Source organism: Falco peregrinus, chromosome 11 (assembly GCF_023634155.1).
Source record: "Falco peregrinus isolate bFalPer1 chromosome 11, bFalPer1.pri, whole genome shotgun sequence".
In the NCBI taxonomy this organism is placed as follows: domain Eukaryota; kingdom Metazoa; phylum Chordata; class Aves; order Falconiformes; family Falconidae; genus Falco; species Falco peregrinus.
In genome coordinates, this window is record NC_073731.1 from 11043281 (window position 1) to 11060956 (window position 17676).

Genomic DNA, 17676 nt, shown 5'->3' on the forward strand with positions numbered 1-17676 from the left:
AATACCAAAAAACAAAACCACCACCTCCTCCCCCACAAAAACTACCAAAAAACAACAAACCAACAAGAGAATACTGGGAAGAGAGATGCCTGGAACAGTCTATTTCAGCCACAATTGTACACTCCAGTATGTTTTTTTTCCACTGTACCTCATTATAGTTACTAGTATTACCAACTGCAACAAAACTTACAAGTTTCCTGCACATCCGGTCTAAATTAATAGCACTGTAGCCATCTTAACTATTCCACTTCTTCACCAGAAGTTTTAAAATAACATTCATTCTTATGTTAAAAGAAAAAAATTATGGCCCACAAGATCGCCGTTTTAAGAAACTCCCCAAAAGACTCTAAGATCCACACTGAAGTGGAAAAAAGGGTGAGGCAAAGTTTTAGGTAGCACTGGGTTAGAAACAACTTTTTTAAAAATGCTGTTGACTTCCTAATAGAGGTTTAGCAGCTGTAAAAATATAATCAAATAATGAAATTGCATCTTAATAAGTCTGGATTTTAGCGATGTTTACAAAAAGTAAACTGAAATTTACACTTCCTGGAATCAGCACCCAGAATGACAGGGATGCTGAGAAGTATTATCATACCTCCACACCTTTTTAGACTGACATCTTGACATTACAAAGATATATATTTTTTTAATCTCTTGCTGTTTTAACAGAAAATTTCTGATATTTTTAAATTTTTAACAAAAAATTTCTTTAGAAAGAAACAATACCACAGCTGCTAGACAAATGATGCAAGTTTAGTATCAACTTCTATCAGTGCCTGAATTTTACAGCTACTTCAAATTAAAAGATGCTCTTTTTTTTAAATTCTTAAGACTCAAGAACTATAAAAAGCTTCTCCATTCTTTTCTTTAAAATATTTATGTTAATATTTCAAAGTAAACAAATTTATGAGTACTTGATGGTCAACAGGCACCATCTGACAAAGTAAGAGCTACTAAGACACACAGTTCTGTACATACTGCTTTCATAACTCAAAAAACAAGGCCTTCACAGGTTGAGAGAAAGAGAACAAAGGAGGGGGAAAACTGCAAGAGATGTATTGCAAAAAATATGTAGATAGCTAAAATAACTAAATATACTATAAAGATTAATCAGCTTGGAACAGTTGTGCTAACTGATCTACCAAGATCAGCCAGAAGGATTCTGCAGGCTCAGTATTTTAGATTATAGTTGGCTCACTCAAGTGCTACATATTTAAGTATTTTTGTAAATAAGCGTAGGTATGCCTGGAGAGTGAGAGGAGGAGATAAAAAACAGGTACAGGGGGACGGGGGAAGGGAAATATCCGTGATCTAGTACAACTGGCAAACACCTTCTCAGGCACCATACTTAACATCGCAACACACACCTACCAGCAGTCCACGCCAAGAGAGGCTAGGAAGCTTTTATAAGCGCCTGTAGCCATTTGAGATAACACAAACCTGAAGAGGGGTCACAGGCTGCAAGGAGTGGCAGGCACTGAGGCGTATTTAGCTTCACCCCACACAGAAGTGCTTCAGCCTATTTATCACCTGAACCTCATGCTGGACCGATAGCGCCTCGTGGCATTAACACACAGCACAATCTGCTACTGGCGAATTATTTTTGCTGGACTTCTTAGAGATGTGCTGGCATCAGAGCTGAGCCCTGAAAAAAGCCAGCCACCCACAAGAGATGAAAGATCTAGCTTACGGTAAAAAAAGATGGTTGAAAAAGCCATTTACTTACATCCTCATCTCTTTGGAAAGATTGTTTGAAAAACAATTTCTTATCAGTGAATTCAAAAGTCCTAACAGATCACCCAGAATAAAAAATTATTTAGCAATGTATTCCTGGCAATACCTTGATTACTAATTGAAGCATCTTAACCAACAGGATTGACTTTTCTTTCTGCAGTTTGAAGTATTCTACTGGGCAGATCTCCATTCAGATAGCCAGTCTTTCTTTTATCCACTCTTCAGTGCTGCCTATCATTGTTCTAAGTGCAAACATCAAAATACTTGCTGAGTTAGCCAAGCAACATATATTCAACTTATTTAATCATTCTTCATAGATAAAAATTTTCTCTAATCCTCCAGCCATTTTTGTAGTTAAAAAAACCACTTAAGTCCTGAGCGTTAACTTTTTTTTGTTTTTTGCTTTTGAGTCCCAGGAGCATGTTCCGTGTAGACTGATGTAAGGACAAAAAGAGAGCAAGTTTTAAACGTGATAGAATTCTATAGGCAACATTGCAATGACATCCCACAAAATAATCGCATGTTATGAGCTGGACTCCAAATTGCAAATGCTCAAATATAATTCCTTTCCCCTTGCTGTACAAGAAAGGCAGAAATGCAGCAACAGCAGTCAGCACCAGGACTGATAAATAGACTTATGGCCCACATTTACACTGAGACAACGGAAGTTCACAGGCTGAATGAATCACTTGGGGTATAGCAAGACAAGGGAGAACAAATCTGGAGATTTTTAGATTTGGCTTTGGTAACAAAAAGGCATAAACCAGACTTGACCACACAAGCATTTGCAAAAGCAATCGGTACACTCCCGTTTCTCTCTCCTACAATCAGGAGCAGGTACTCTTTGTATTCAAGCATGCACAACGACCCTGAACTAAAGCATCAAGTGAAACAGATACAAAAATAACTTGGTTTTGTTCTCACCTCCTGTTTACAAACTTGGATATGAATATCGCGCATGCCATTTTTGTTCCGATGCTTTTGCAATCCTGCCCTATGTGACTGCCCTAAAGGGAAACATATTCCTGGCTAAGAGCAGAAAAAATGCAGTCTTTCCACACTGCAATCTTTAACTTCTTTGTTGCTGGATTATTTTCAAAATATTCAATGTTAGTTAGCATATAGCAAACTCTTTTCAAATAGGAAAATACTATCTTCTACATGAATCCATCCACAGGCCCATACAGAACAGGCCAGCATGATAAAGTGAACTTTTGTTTTCACATTTCAGTGTTTTCACTTCTAGTGTATTGTCGGCAAAGGTTGGACCCTGAGCACTCTCAAGTGATTCAGAAGATCCGTTTCCAGTATCTAAGTATTTCTCAGCATATTAAAACAAAACATAACGATCCATCTATTTCTAAGTCAGTTCTTGCCACTTTCTAGCTAAGGAACTTGGAAAGCAGGACTTGACAAGGCTGGCAGCCTTGTAAAGCCAAATATATGATCAATACCTGTTGTCTCAGAAAACTGTCTATGGATATTAATTCTAGTTCAGGCTTCACATTTGTACAGCCTTACTTCTTTCAGTATTAAATTAAGATGAACGAAAGGTCTATGGAGATGCATGTAATCTTCCTTGGGGAATATTACACAGCCTGTTCTAGAACCAGTAAATGAAGTTTCAGTGTCTACTGAAACATCGATAAAGGTTGAGTTATATTTGCAATCTGTTGTTCACACAGTGCAAAGTTATTTACTCCAGATGCAATGAAACTGTTAGGAGCAAAGACCTTCAACAGAAAAGGACAGTTACAATTTGAGTGGGACAGAGAGATACTAATTTAAATTATAAACATGCAGTAGGAAAGACACAATAGGATGTTTCACCATACGCTAACCTGACATCAAAAAACCCAAAGTTTTCCACCTAGAAAGTAACATCTTACTCCATTTTTACTTAATTCAATGATTCTATAGCAACTCATGAAAATCAGAAAATCATCTTCTTTCTTAAAACACAACTTTCTGTGAAAAGTAAGCTTTAAAGACCCCTTGGAGACAATGTAATGTTGCAAAACTCTTGTCTGTTCATGCTTCCTCAATATTTACAACAGCGCTTTCCTAAAAAGAGTCAGGCCCATTTAAGAAATATGTTTTCATTACACTCAAACTAAATTACACGTTTAGCAGATTTGAGAAAATGGGAAAATCAAATGCTGGGAAATTCTTGGATCATTTATGCAATTTAATAAGAAAAAACAAAACAAAACAAAAAAAAAACACAAAAAAACAAGACAACCCCCCAAACAAAACAAAAAAAAACCCCGAAGAACCAGTCTCATCACTTCATATTTACATTTTATTTCTCTACAAAAGCTAGAAATTTCTACAGTGCAGCTCTTTCATCACTCAGCATTTACTCCTACTAGTCCTCCCAGCTTAAATAAAACAAGCCATGACAGTTTATCAATAGGTGTATTGGGATTAGCTGGCAAACATGCACATAAGCAAACAGGAAAGAAGAGTACAGAAGCTTCTCTTCTCTGCTTCGCATGAATTTGGCAACTAGAAAGTTTGCTAAAAAAAACATAGCAAAAGAAAAGATATCTGGTAGTCGCCAAGACCCATTTAGCATCACTTTTCCCAACTAAACACGCCTCATTATTGTGAACATGGCTTATTTTCTTCCGCCTTTTGATTCATCTGAAGCATTTAAAACAATGAAGTTGAAAATATTGCCTTTCTGGGGTAGTGGGGAATTTAACATTAATCACTGCTTTCTTTGTAATATTTGCCTTATGGGAAAAAATATTTATTGAAGATTTCTACAGCACTTCTGCCAATTCACAGAACATATCAAAGATTCAATCCATAGCATACTTGAAAATCTTACCAAAATCTTCTTCAAATTGTATTTTATCTTCCATTTTATTGGCCAACCCAAATCTTTAGTTTTCCATTAACTAAATAAGTGATTTCATTAACTCACTGTTCATTACTTTTTCTCTGAACAGCCTTCTCAGATTATCCAGCTATCAGAATGATTTTTAACTAGAAACTTAATCCAGTAAGAGGACCGTTATCTAAAAGCCAACAAACTGTAAATATCAACTATTTCTGAATCAAGTAACAAATGTCCTAAACCAGACTATAAATAGCCACAGCCATCTGTCTTATTTGCCCCTTCTCCTCATTACTTCAACTTGTCTATCTCCAAGGGCACTATCTTACCACGTAGCACGCCCAGTTTCACCGCCTGCCTCTTGCCTCGGAAAAGTAGCAGCAAAGGGGCAGATCCCCACCTGTGCGTGACCCCCCTCCCCGGGAGAGCTAGCATTACTAACTCTCACTTCCATAACCAGCCTCAAGTGCTTATCTGTTACTTCCATCACATTCCTTCTATTACAGTTTGTTATCATTTAACTACATTCTATCTCATTTAGTTGACTCTTACCCTATCATTTGGGGAGTGTTTTTTTCTTTTGGCACCATCTTACAAGGAGTATTTTTAACAAAATTGTGGAATGACAAGCACTTTATATCCACCCATTCTCCGTAATTTCCTTGCAAACCACTTCAAAGGAAAGTTTACCCAGGAAATATCATTTTAATGTAACCCTATCAATTCCCACTATTCCAAAGCAGTCTACTACTCTAAAGAAACAGTCATCAGAAGAAATGAAAACCTTAGCAGCAAAGAAGACAAGAGCTAGAACACTCCTTAGCAGCATACAGGGTGTCTATAAACACAGTTACATAGAGCATAGTAGTTTGTTGCAAATTAGAACATTTGTGAAATGCAGAGAAATGCCAAAGTCTGCAAATCAGCATTTTTGCCAGAAAAAAAATGTTTGTCAGAAGCAAAACCTTCCACAGCAACATATGCATTGCTTGCAAAGACAAAATTTCGAGTCAAAACAAAAGCCATACACACACAAGCGCCTTCCAAGCTCATACAGCTGAGAAGCAGCAGAACTCAACAGCTCTGTCGCTTGCTGGGACAACGACCTGCACCAGCAGCCCTCGACTCTGCAGAGGCCCCAGCCATGGGGGCAGAGTCTCCATTGCTCTCTCCCAGGGATGGCAGATGGCTAGTTAAAAGGGAAATAACTTCCACAACAGAGAATTCACCCCCAACCAATCAGAAGATGTACAGTTAAGGCAAGACACCAACATAGGAGGCAGTTCAAACCCTGCTTGCCTCAAGCAAAAATACGAATTTCAGTGCCCTGCATATGTATTTGACAAACCCTTGGCTATTTTGGGATGGGCTTGCCCAATACATAATGACAACTCTGAAATGCCTCGGAAACACAGTCCAGAAAAATGCAGAATGAAAGAAACCCGAAGATTAAAATGCTTGCAGAATAGGAAACCCTTTCTTGTCAACTCTTCCAAGCAGCTGCTAGACCAACCTAAGAAAAGGAAAATTACTCATTTCTGAAAAGATATGAAAATAAATGATAATGCTATAAAGCACAGTTTGTGAATACTAAAGTGAGGGTTTATAATGTTACTATTTATTCTGATGAATTACTTCACAGGGCATCACGAAAGTTTATTAGGATAATTTTTCAATCTGCAGATTTCAAAGTAGCATAAACAGAGAGCAAGCATCAAAAGTGAAATATGTAATTAGCATATAAGCATCTAGGGAAACCCGTATGAATCTGTTTTCATTCTCACCTGAAATACACAGCGTATTCATGATACTTGCATAGATACAAACATTTAAGTCCTCTTTCACCCTGAATAAGGAACATTATATAATAGAGGCAACAATAATTTCAAAGGCTCAAGAAAAAGTAATTAGAAAATCAGAGTAAACATGAATACTTGCCACGGAAAACCAAACACAAGCACCTGATAGGAAGAAAAACCTTGGAAAGAAGTAGTAGACCAGTAACTAAGAACAAAGAGTAAGCTGCCAGGCCTGCTAACTCACACACGTTATAAACTTGGGGGTGTGTCACCCAAGTAAGCATCACATAATGCAACAGAAAGGTACTCTACCCAAGTATCACATTTAGTTCCACACAATTAATTACAAGGAAAAGAAAAAGAGAAAATAAAAAGAAGCCCAGAGGGGAAGAAAAGGAATATGGGAAATCACAGTGGGACTGACTGACAAGGGTTTTTTTGGAAAGAAGGTATAGCTTAACTAACCACAATTACAGAGCCAAAGACAAGCACAGTAATACTGTGGCACAAAGTGTCTCAAATTTTTAAGTATCATGGCATGTAAGAAACTGGAGATTAAAAAAGAAGTAAATCTACCTCTGAAAACAAGATGAATTGCAGAAAACATTTATAGGATACTAAGATGACCATATAAAATCGGTCCTCCGCCACAGAGCCTCCCAGAAGAGCAGATAACACTGAAATTTCCACTGGATAGAAGACTAGTAAAAAGTACAATCAGAAGCACTGCATCTTTATCTCAAGAGAGAAACTGCCCGACCTCAAGCTTCCATTATTCTGTTAAACATTTCCAAATATATAGGCCAACAAAAGTCTTCAGAAGGAGCACAGAACCAGTTTTTAATTAATACTGCTCATCCTTCAGCTGTACATGTTCAATTTCTAAAACCCATCCTGTAGTTGCTGAATGCCTAACACAAACCTCTCACAGGGATCAAAGACCACTCAACTGCAAATGGTCACAGCAGATGTAACGCCTGATGTCTATAGAAACAGCCAAGAATTTTGCACCTTTCTGAACATGACTCTGCAGCAGATAAATGCTGTTACAGCTCATGGCAATGCCAGCCACAGCTAATTATAACTTTATTGAGATATTTTGGCAAGAGCCAAAGGCATTCAAGCAAACAAACTGTAATCGGGTTATATTCCCAGTTCTGCCACTGATGACACATGACTTTGGCAAATAGTTGTAATACTCTTACTTCTTTCCTCCTGTCTCATCCATTACACTTAACAAGCTTTTGAGGGATACTTGGGGGAGGAGGGGGAAGAAGGGATGGCATGTTAGCCTCTGTTGAAGGACATTGCAAATATGCGAAGTGTTATTACTATTAAAGCACTGGCAGAATTTCTTAAACCCTGTGAAACAGATCTTCTTCTCCAAAGCAATTTTTGAGACCTGTATCAGCTATGAAAAAATGTCAAAATATCCACCTGATATACGACATGTGATGTTCTTATATACAGCTAAGCTAGTTACCTTCTACATAGTACTTACTGGATGTAGTGAATAGAAACACGATTCAGTTACTAATGAATTTTTCACTGCATCATTGAAGTTAAAATAAAAATTGCTCTCTTGTCCTCATGACCACTTCCTTTAAATTTCTACAAGGGAGCCCTCAACCAACGCCACATCTGCCACTCTCCTTAGAGCGGTTGTTTGATGTTACCATAGGAAGTATAATTTAAAAGGTGACTTCCCTAGTAATTAAAAAAAAAAAAAAAAAACAACCAACCAAAACCCAGAGGAGTGGTTCGTATTGCTAAACATGCACAAGACTCTCTTGACAAAGACGGTACTTTCAAGGAAAGAGAAAGAAAAGAGATGGCCAGGAAGCAAGAGACAAAGGAGACCTAAAAAGGAAACCAAGCAGGCACTTTTCAGTCACAAACATGGCCAACTTAACAACCAAACAGCAGGCTGCCGATAACGTGGACAGCGTTAAGGCTTACAACAGAGATTTTCTCGTAAACAAAGCCAAAGAGGAACGAAGGTTGCGTTACACTAGAGTTAACGTAACGTGCCCACTGCTGAAGTACCTGGCAGCCATGGCCCTAGGCCTGCGGTTCACAAGTTCTTCAACCACAAGATCCCCATCAGCCCTCTAACGCATCAAAGAGCTCTATCAACCGCACCGCTCTCCCAGCATAACGCGCCCCGGGGTCCCAGAGGAGCTGCCCCGGTCCCGCAGGGGGCTGCGAGCCAGCCCGAGGGCCGGGGGGCGCCGCCGGCCGCGCAGCTCGCCGGAGGCGGTTTTTAGCAGCGGGTTGTGAAAGTGGGGACAAGTTTACGCGGCCGGCCCTGCAGGGGCACCCGGAACGCCCCGCAGAGGCAGCCAGAGCGGCGCGGCGGGCAGGGCTCCCCCAGGGCCGGCCGCCATGTCACGCCCCTCCGCCCGGCCGCGGCGGGGGGCGGCCGCCCTCTGAGGGGCCGGGAAATGGCCCGCGGCGGGGCCGGCCGGCCGCTCCCTCACGGGGAAGGGACTAGGGGAAGCCAGGGCAGCGGATACAGCCGCAGGGCCGGCGTCCCCCAGCGCAGCGCAGCCGGAGGGGAGCGGCCGCCAGAGCGGGGAGGGGGGTGAAGGAGGTCGCGGGTGTTACCTGCAGCTCCGCCCGCTCCGCCTCCCACTCGGCGCGCTCCGCCTCGAAGCGGCCCCACTCGTGCTGCAGGAAATGCAGGATGCCCGGCACGCTGTACTGAGCCCGGGCCGCCGACACCGGTGCGGCGGCTCCGGAGGCCGAGACCCCCCCGCCGCCGCCGGCGCCTCCCGCCGCCGCCGCAGCGGCCGCTGCCGCCGCCGCCTCGCCCGGCTCCAGCCCCGGCCCGCCCGCCGGCGGCGGCAGAAGCAGAGCGTTGTTGTTGTTGTTGTTGCTGAAGAAAACGCCGGGACCCGCTTGCTCGTCCATGGCCGGGCCGGGTCCGCCGCGCTCCCCGCCGCCGCCGCCCCCTCCGCGAGCCGCCGCCCGCACCCAGCCGCGTCCCGGCAGCAGCAACAACCTGGGCGCGTCCCGCCCGCCGTCACCGCCTGACAGCCGCCCCCGCCGGCTGCTACGGCGGCCCGGCCGGGACAGCGCCAGAGCGCGGTTCGCCCGGCCCCTCCCGCGGCATTCTGGGAAGCGTAGTTGCCTGGGGCCGCCGCGGCGGGAGGGCGTCCCCCCGTCCCGTTCCTCCGCCGCGCTGCCCTCACCTCCAGGTGCGGCGCTGCAGCAAGCCAGCCCGTTCCCGGGGCGGGCCGCGGCAGGGGCTGCTGGCAACGCACCCCGGGGCCGGCCGGCCGGGAGGCGGCAGGGAGTGGCCCCGGCTGCGCCCGCGGAGCCGCGGCAGCGCAGGTGAACCGCCATCGCCCCCTCAGCGCAGGATGTGAGGGGCCCCGGCCCGCCGGCAGCCCGCCCTGGGGACAGGAACGGGGCAGGGGTCTCGCAGCAGCGCCCCAAACCCGGGTCAAGCCCAGCCCTTCTACCCTGCGCTTTTCTGTATCGGGCCTGTGCTGAGCTGCACCCGGGGTCGAAGCACCGGAAACTCTTAAATCCATCCCAAGGCTAGAGGGTTTTCTTGAAAAAATCATTAGAAATGCTGAAAAGGAGACCAAACCAACATTTTTAGGAATTACCATGCAGCCTTTTCTGTGAGGAAATTGGGAAAACAAGACACTTGGAGGTAGGAGGGCCAGGCCCTGGCTGGCGGGTGCAAGCTGCCAGCAGCACTGCCCTCCCCTACCTCTCCCACAGGCACAGAAAGGCAAAGCCAGGCTTGCTTTCCACGCTACCCACACACTGACACCAGAGGCTTGCTGCAGACACACAGCCAGCACCACTGAGAGGCTTTAGGACAGGCTGGGTGTCAGCAGGGTGTCAGCGATGGGGCAGGGTGCTGTGGGTGCCCAGCGTGGGCCCCGCACCCCTCACCATGCCCCGGGAGCCGTGGGTGCTGCTGGCTCACGTGGCGCTTCCCAGTCCCTTGGCTGCTCTGGAACCGTGCTCGGCGCTCCTCACCCTGCCCTCGCTGGTGGGCAACCTCTTCCCGCTTTTAAAGAGGGAAAGACAGCTAAGGAAGGTTATGGAAAGTGCCAGAGAGCGGGGAGGAACAGGAGGGAAAACAGAGATGAGGGGCCGTGCTCTGGGGGACCTGGGCAGGGAACGCGGGTAGAGCAGGGCTCACCCAGAAAGGAAGGAAATGGCAGCGAGAGAGGAAAGACGTGGAGGGGAAATGGAGCAAACAAGCTTCATAAAAAAAGCACATTAAAAAGGCCACTAACAAGATGAAAAGGAGGGTGACAAAGAACAATAAGGACTATGGGCATTTCAAGTTATTTCAGTTTTTTTAATCAAATTAAATTCAATGCCAAAATACTATGTAAAACCACATGGTTATACCTTTAGTATCAGAAACAAGCACAGAGGCAAATGAGGACTAAACTGGGGAAGGATGTATACAAATGAAGTTGTGCATGTTGTATACACGCAGCATACAAAGAAAAACCTCTCCCTTCTCTATCCCTCTACATCTACCTAGTACTATTTTCCATTCCACTTCTTTTTCTACCAGCGACTTAGTTATGCTTGATTGCTACACACACACACACCCCTGCCCCCACTTTTCCGAGTTTTCAGACATCTTGTAAACTACAGTCTAATCAAAACATAAAAAGAACTGAGATAAAAATTAAGGTAAATAAAACCTGATTATAGACAAAAAAATTCCCACAAGTTGTTCAAAGTTTCCATCGAAGTCACTAGACTACCTGGGGGGGGAATCTACAACAGGGTATAAAGTTATTTTCTTAGTTTTACTTGCAAAATTTTTGTGTTCAGTTTTGTACTGAAAATGTTTCCTTAACGCTTTCTTTCAAACGTATAGCTTTGTAATGCTGGAAACACTAGAAAGTGGAAATATTTTAATCAATTTAATTCCTGCTACACATACAATGACAAAAAAAGTAGTGAAATTACTTTCCTTTTCACGTACGGCATGTTATTTTTCCTTCCACATGTATCTTTACTCCTGTAGGCCAATGGAACAGGACTTGGAAGTTAACATCTTTATGAAAACAAAAAAAGCTGAAAGATTAGAGTACACACCACTTGTTCTGTCCTCACTTTAGTACTGAAATATTCACTGTGAAATAAAAGCTTCTCAGATTTTATGTTAAATATTTTGCACACACCAGATGCAATAGGGCGAAAGAGCAATGTCTTGTCCTCCATTTTGCATAGGTACTCAAAGGGTCTTACAGGAAAAGAGAGACTAGAGTCAAGTGACTAGACAAAAATAACAATCTACAAATATTTCAACCAACTATTAACCATATTCAATTCTATGTACTATCCCTTTGTTATATTTGAGTTGAATAAGTTGGTTTTATAATTGAAATTATAGTTGAAATACGCTGGTTTTATAAAGTATCCAGAAAAACATGAGAGAAAACTCAACAGGCCTACCTGAGGCTTCTAGTTACATGGCTTCTTTCTATAAAGCAAAATGTATAGAAAGATCCCAAGAGAAGCCCATAAATTCCAACAGCAGTGTCAAAAAGTTCATGTCAGTCAGTCTTGCATACACAAGAAAATACGTGGTTCTGCGCTCGTGCCAATAGGAAGGGTGAAGTCTGGCGGCACCCAGCTACCAGGAGTCACTGGCCCTGTGCTGCAAGGTTAGCGCAGCGCGTGAGCTCTAAGCTCCAAAATCAGCGGACTCACTCCGATGTGACGTGAGCCACGTGCTTTTCAAAAAAGAAAAACCTGGTAACGGAAAGGAAAACTGGAGGAGCCTGGCTCTCGCTTGTGTGCTGCTCCCTTAGTACCTGTGCAAAGCACTCCGTAATTTGGCTCAGCCAAATTTATCAAGGACTACAGGTAAGATCTATCCACTGAGACTAAAATCTTGCAGGAAGATTAAATACCTAGGAATCTGGACAAAGAGCAGAGCACTGAATCATCATATTCAACCAGCGTCTGGCAGAATAGGAAGGCTGCTAACACACAGCATTTCACAAGGGCCAAACTCTACACCTACAAAAATGCAGATAGCAGGCAGTTCTCTATAAACTCAATTTCCAATGCATTCTTTAAAATTTATCTTAGAAGAGATAGGGGATTAGATTCTTTGCATCCTTTATTAATTTTCAAGCATGAAAACGGATCTGAAAGAAATATACACAACATAAATAAGGACAACTCATTAAGACAGCATGCTTGATCGTTCACCTTGAGAAAGGCTGAAAATTTTCAGTTCTTTGTTTTTTTTTCATGCAAGCTGAAATGATCTACAAACTCTGACAATCCCCTTCCCTACTTTGTTTTTAAAAGGAAAAAGTGCATACTTCTACACTTGAAATTCTCCATGGTACATGGTAAGTACTCCGTAACAGCTTCCCCTCTTCCCTCCGTAGCCACTGTGTTGGTGTGTTGGCACAATGGCAGGATAACAATCACCAGATTTCAAAAACCACTCAAAGGTTTGGGGTAGCTCTTAAAAATAAATAAAATTATTTAGTCAAAGAGAGAATAGGGTTTTTTGGTGGATAATTTATAACATAAATTCATAAATATGATCACATTCAATTTCCTAAAAATCTATACAAATAATAGTAACATCACTTCCCTTGTAATGCATGGATTTCAAGTAATTACACAAAGCTCCATTAGACAGCCTTTCACATACAAATTACACAAAATTACAGACATATATGCAGTAACACATCGGGGACAATGTAATGCTTCTGACTACTTAATGGTCCAAAAATAATAGAAGTAATTCAAAAAAAGCTGGTTTTCAGTTTAATTGTTGGGGTGGAATGTACTGTGGGTGGTGGTTGCCTAGCAGCTGCTTTTGCTTTGCTGGCCTGACTTGCTCGGACTGCAGTTTCTAGCCGTGTTTTTAATTCAGGAGCAGCTCCCATTACTGTCTTGAAAGCATGTGGGTAAAGTGGACCAATGTGCATTAGATTCTGAAGTGCAAATTCATGAAGATCCTTAGATGCTGTAGATGCAGAAGCAAAGGCATTTTCATTCAGTAAATAGGAGATCAAAGTGGGAACAAGAAGGGCAAGCAGCTGGACTCCTAAAAGCAAAAGGGAAAAAAAAAAGGTAATAACCGTATCAGAGAAGAAAACAAAAGAAAATTAATTTTATCCGTTACTAGACTGATAAAGAGTAATTTTTTTTTTCAGAATTGTAATTAAAAAGTGATCAAATAAAAACCAACTGAAATGTAAATAGTTTCCTCTCCTTTGGTCACTCAAATCTTTCATATCGGGATTGTGTTTCAAATTTCCTCCTGACACTTCTTTAAAGATGCTTTTACACCATCTGATTGCAGATCATTGATAAAGAGATCGTAAGATGCAGAGTGCCTACCATATGAAAGGATTTCAAAGCACTTTTCAGGCAGACAGAAGCATTATTCAATTCAATCTGAGCATCAGCTTCCCCAGTGTGCATAACAGAACCGCCATCGTAACAGAACCGCTATCGGTACAAAGTGTTGACGAAAAAGTCAAGGACAATCATTCTCCATTCTGGAAGGCTCCAATCCAAAAACCAAGCACTGCAGCTCTACTTGGGCTAGCATGACCTGATGAGGCCACAGCCCAAAATGGCACTGGGATGAAAAGGGTTTATCTTCGAAACAAAAAAGCAGCTGATCTTAAGCCACAGGGCTAATTTTTTTTAATCTAGCAAGGATACAAGTATGCCTTCAAAATGCATAATACGTGAATTGCAAATGTTAAGCTCAAAGAACTTAAACACTAATGGTAACTCATTTATCTAAGATTTTTTACATTATTGGACTATTACTGATTTTCCCCTAAAGGTTTTGACTAAATTCATACTCATGAGGTCATTGCCTCCAGTCAGCATAAGCAAAAATCAGCTGTTTTGTTTCCTCATTCACTTCAGTTACTCTCCCATTTTACATGTGTTTCAAACAACTGTGCCAGAAGCAGAATGGGGCTCAAGAGTGTTTTATCATCAATGAAGAGAAATACCAACAGGGGGTATGGTGGGGGTGGGGGGCAGGGGGAAGAGGACAGGGCCAGAGGACAATGACGATGAGAGACAAAAATCCCCCACAAAAACTGTAGTATTTTTACAAGGAATTTTATCAGCGTTTAAAGCCAAGTGTCTGCAGGCTAAGCCTTCAGAAAATGCATTGTTTCAGTTAAAGAATAACTGATTTTAAAGATAAAGTATGAGCACTGTATTCTACCTACTGAAGCAAACAGGAGGTTCCACCTACAATCAAGATATTCTGACCAGTATAATTCAATTTCTTTGGATTTTTAGATAAACTTTGTTGAGCCAGTAGAAACAACCTGATAAAAGTGATGAGTCTGCTAAAATAAATAAAAGTTAACAATGGGAAAAAGTAAATTTAAACGGTGTGAACTACTCATTTCCAAACAGAAGAAAACATCACTCACTACAACAGTTCGTGGCTAGAAAGTTTTTTCCTGCAATCACCAGCAACGAAAAAGCTACCGCATATCATACTGTATGTGCTATATGAATCCACCTATATAAAAGTTCTAGTACTAGAATTACAAAAGCACGTTGCACAGGCATGTTCTATTTGTGACTGTGCCATCAAGTTCCTTATGCAGGAGTTCTAATGTTCAATATTCCGTTTTAGCATTACATATTTCTCTAGAAAAACTAAATACTTACTATTCTGCTCCTCACCAAGGGCAACCAACGTTTCAAGGACTTTAATTCCTTCCTGGACTGCCAACAGCTCCAGGTTGTTGTTCGGGCGGCTCCTTTCCACAGCTTTCAACTTCTCAACCATGATAGGGGCCAATGAATGAATATATGGAGTTGACAGGGCACGATTGGTGTGTTGGAACACAGAAAGCAGAAGCTGGTAACACTTGGCTTGAACCTAATCAAATCAAGGTAAATAGATCGTCCTGAAAGTTATTTGTTAACTCAGGGAATCCTAATAAACTCTTATCTATGTATGTGAGATACACGTAATACCAAGGGAAAAAGAAAAAAAGAAAAAAAAAATATGGCTAAAGGGGAAGGAAACATACTGACTAAGAGGAAAGCAGCAACACAGCCCATCTGCTAAAATAATATTAATCCAGTTTTCAGTAAAAGGAAGGCCAGTTAGAAAGAACATGCAGGTACTACATAGCAGTAACAATATGAACTCAGAGAAAATAAAGGTATAGTTGATGTCATTAGTCACACAGGTCCACAGAGGACTACATCTTTCAGTCTCAGAACTACCAGCACTAATAGTAGATGTATCTGCAAAATCATGAAATTTTTTTTTCGGAAGCTATTCCAATCTCAGAAGGGTAAAATAGCCCATAAAAATGACTCAATTTGAAGTAATCTTATTGCTTAAACATGAGCCAAGGCCGTAGCCAAAAGTGGCAGGCCTGTCCATTCTTCCTTCTCATGCTCCTTCTTGTGCTGGTGGTGGCATAGGAGTAATGTGCCCATACTGTGAGCTGGATCACAGGAACCCTTTTCTTGTCTCCCATTTTCTTTTTCCCCTCCTCCCTCTCTTCTCCAGAAAGCAGGCATTATTAAAGTCAATATTTGGGAAAATGACTCACTGATTATCTTCTTTAGATAAAGTTACAAATTCATTTTATATGGGTGTACAAAGATCTTCCTCCAAAATCCCACACAAATAATCCAGAACCTTTGAAACAGTAAAGTCCCACAAGAAATATGAGGATAAAACACTGCACATGCTTTCAAATTGCACTCAAGTCCGAACAGGATGAGTTACTGAGCGCGTGCTGAACAGAAACATTCTAGAGGAAGTATTACTGAACACAATGATCTGTGAGGAGTTCTGGGGGTGACTGGAAACACAGATGTATAGATAAAAAATACTGAATAAAAATGACAGAGCATAAATACTAATAGTAAGAAAATAAAAGTTATGCAGCTCAGGTCACTGTTAATTCACTAGTATATGGCTGCAAGTTTTCTATACAACTCAATTTTTAAGGCCTGAACTAGTAACACTTCTAATACTATTTGTATGCTTTCTAACAGAGCTCCACAGAACAACATTTTCTCCTAATGCCTTACTCTGCATCATCTTCAACCTGCTTCAACAAATCATTCCTCTATCTCTCCATACCAGTCCAAATAATTCCCTTCCCTTTCTATGTTCTTTCAAATTTACTCCTTATTACCTGGTAAGATTATTAGCCTTTGAAATAAGGAGTAAAAATCTCTTTTCTTTGATGCAAGTACAATTCAAGTAAGTCTCACAACTGCATCTGACAGCAGAATTTCATCTGAGCTTCTTTTATTCCATCTATATAATATAAAACTTTTGAATATTCTGCATTCACAGAAGTCTATAAAAACTCCTATGAGATAAAATCAGGGGTTCTCCAAAGCGTAAGGCACCCTCTCATGTAAAACTTACCCATCATCATTGAGAGACACAGATCTCTCAACTGAGCTCCCTTGTTGGGACAGAATGGAATTGAGGTCACTAGCCTTCCAGTTATTACTATACATGGGATCTCACCTTTCAGACTTTTGCAGGTGGTAAGAGCTTTAAATCAAAATGCTCCTGTATTTCTTACAATGCAGTATTTCTTTAGAAGAGTTATTTCCATAATCAGTTCAATGCTTTTAGTACTATCAGTATAATGCTTTTGTTACAAACAGGTGTCTAATTACTGCCCCAACGAGTGGTTTATATTTAAAAAACTAGAATGAACACACAAGTATTATAGAGTATATGTTCCGCACATCAGCAAGGACAGTGGAAACAATTGGCTGCCATCAAAGCATTCTCTGTGAATTACAAAAATAGTGGCAAGTTCCAGCTCACTGACAGCTTTCCAGCAGGGTGGTGGGCAAAACCGTACATCCCCCACTGTTCATGTGTTTATACAGAGCCTAGGGAGAGTATGACATAAAGCTTTCTGCTTAATACAACTGACGTAAAATTTTAAGCAGCTTTCCACCCAAAGTCAGGCTTCAGAAGGTTTTCACCAAAGTCAAGCTTCAGAACCAACTGAATTTTATGTCCACAACTGGAAAATACGAGCCTGGCCACAGAGAAGAATTACCGATCTAAACAGCATTTTAAATGCCTCACGGGTGACCCTAAACACATCAGCATTTCTCGCATTTTTTTTTTCTTCTCAGGAATCTCTGCAGCACTTACTGGTAGAAACGGCACGGATTTTTCTTTTTAGCTCCCACCCGCAGATCTGTACACCCACTCAAACAAATGGATGTGTACATGGCTGGAACAGTTCTGCTTAACTATACAGTGCATTAGCCTGCTTGAGCAAAATCAGT

At 41.8% G+C, this 17676-nt stretch overlaps 2 protein-coding genes across 8 annotated transcripts in view; both read right to left on the reverse strand.

Annotated features, from left to right (window-relative positions):
- The window catches only part of STRN (striatin), a 73373-nt gene extending 63956 nt beyond the window's left edge, over nt 1-9417 (reverse strand). For 2 of the 4 annotated variants that reach the window (XM_055816036.1, XM_055816035.1), the window contains exon 1: nt 8986-9415. In XM_055816036.1, the coding sequence (XP_055672011.1) occupies nt 8986-9291 (306 nt within the window). In that variant the 5' untranslated portion in view covers nt 9292-9415. Of the gene's footprint in view, nt 1-8985 lie in introns of all 4 variants that reach the window. The other 2 variants (XM_055816034.1, XM_055816033.1) reach the window with 2 other exon arrangements.
- A 1267-nt stretch (nt 9418-10684) lies between these two features.
- The window catches only part of HEATR5B (HEAT repeat containing 5B), a 59253-nt gene continuing 52261 nt past the window's right edge, over nt 10685-17676 (reverse strand). For all 4 annotated transcript variants that reach the window (XM_055816495.1, XM_055816496.1, XM_055816497.1 and 1 more), the window contains 2 exons: nt 15052-15265; nt 10685-13444 (listed from right to left, as the gene is read on the reverse strand). In XM_055816495.1, the coding sequence (XP_055672470.1) occupies nt 13140-13444; nt 15052-15265 (519 nt within the window). In that variant the 3' untranslated portion in view covers nt 10685-13139. The remainder of the gene's footprint in view (nt 13445-15051; nt 15266-17676) is intronic.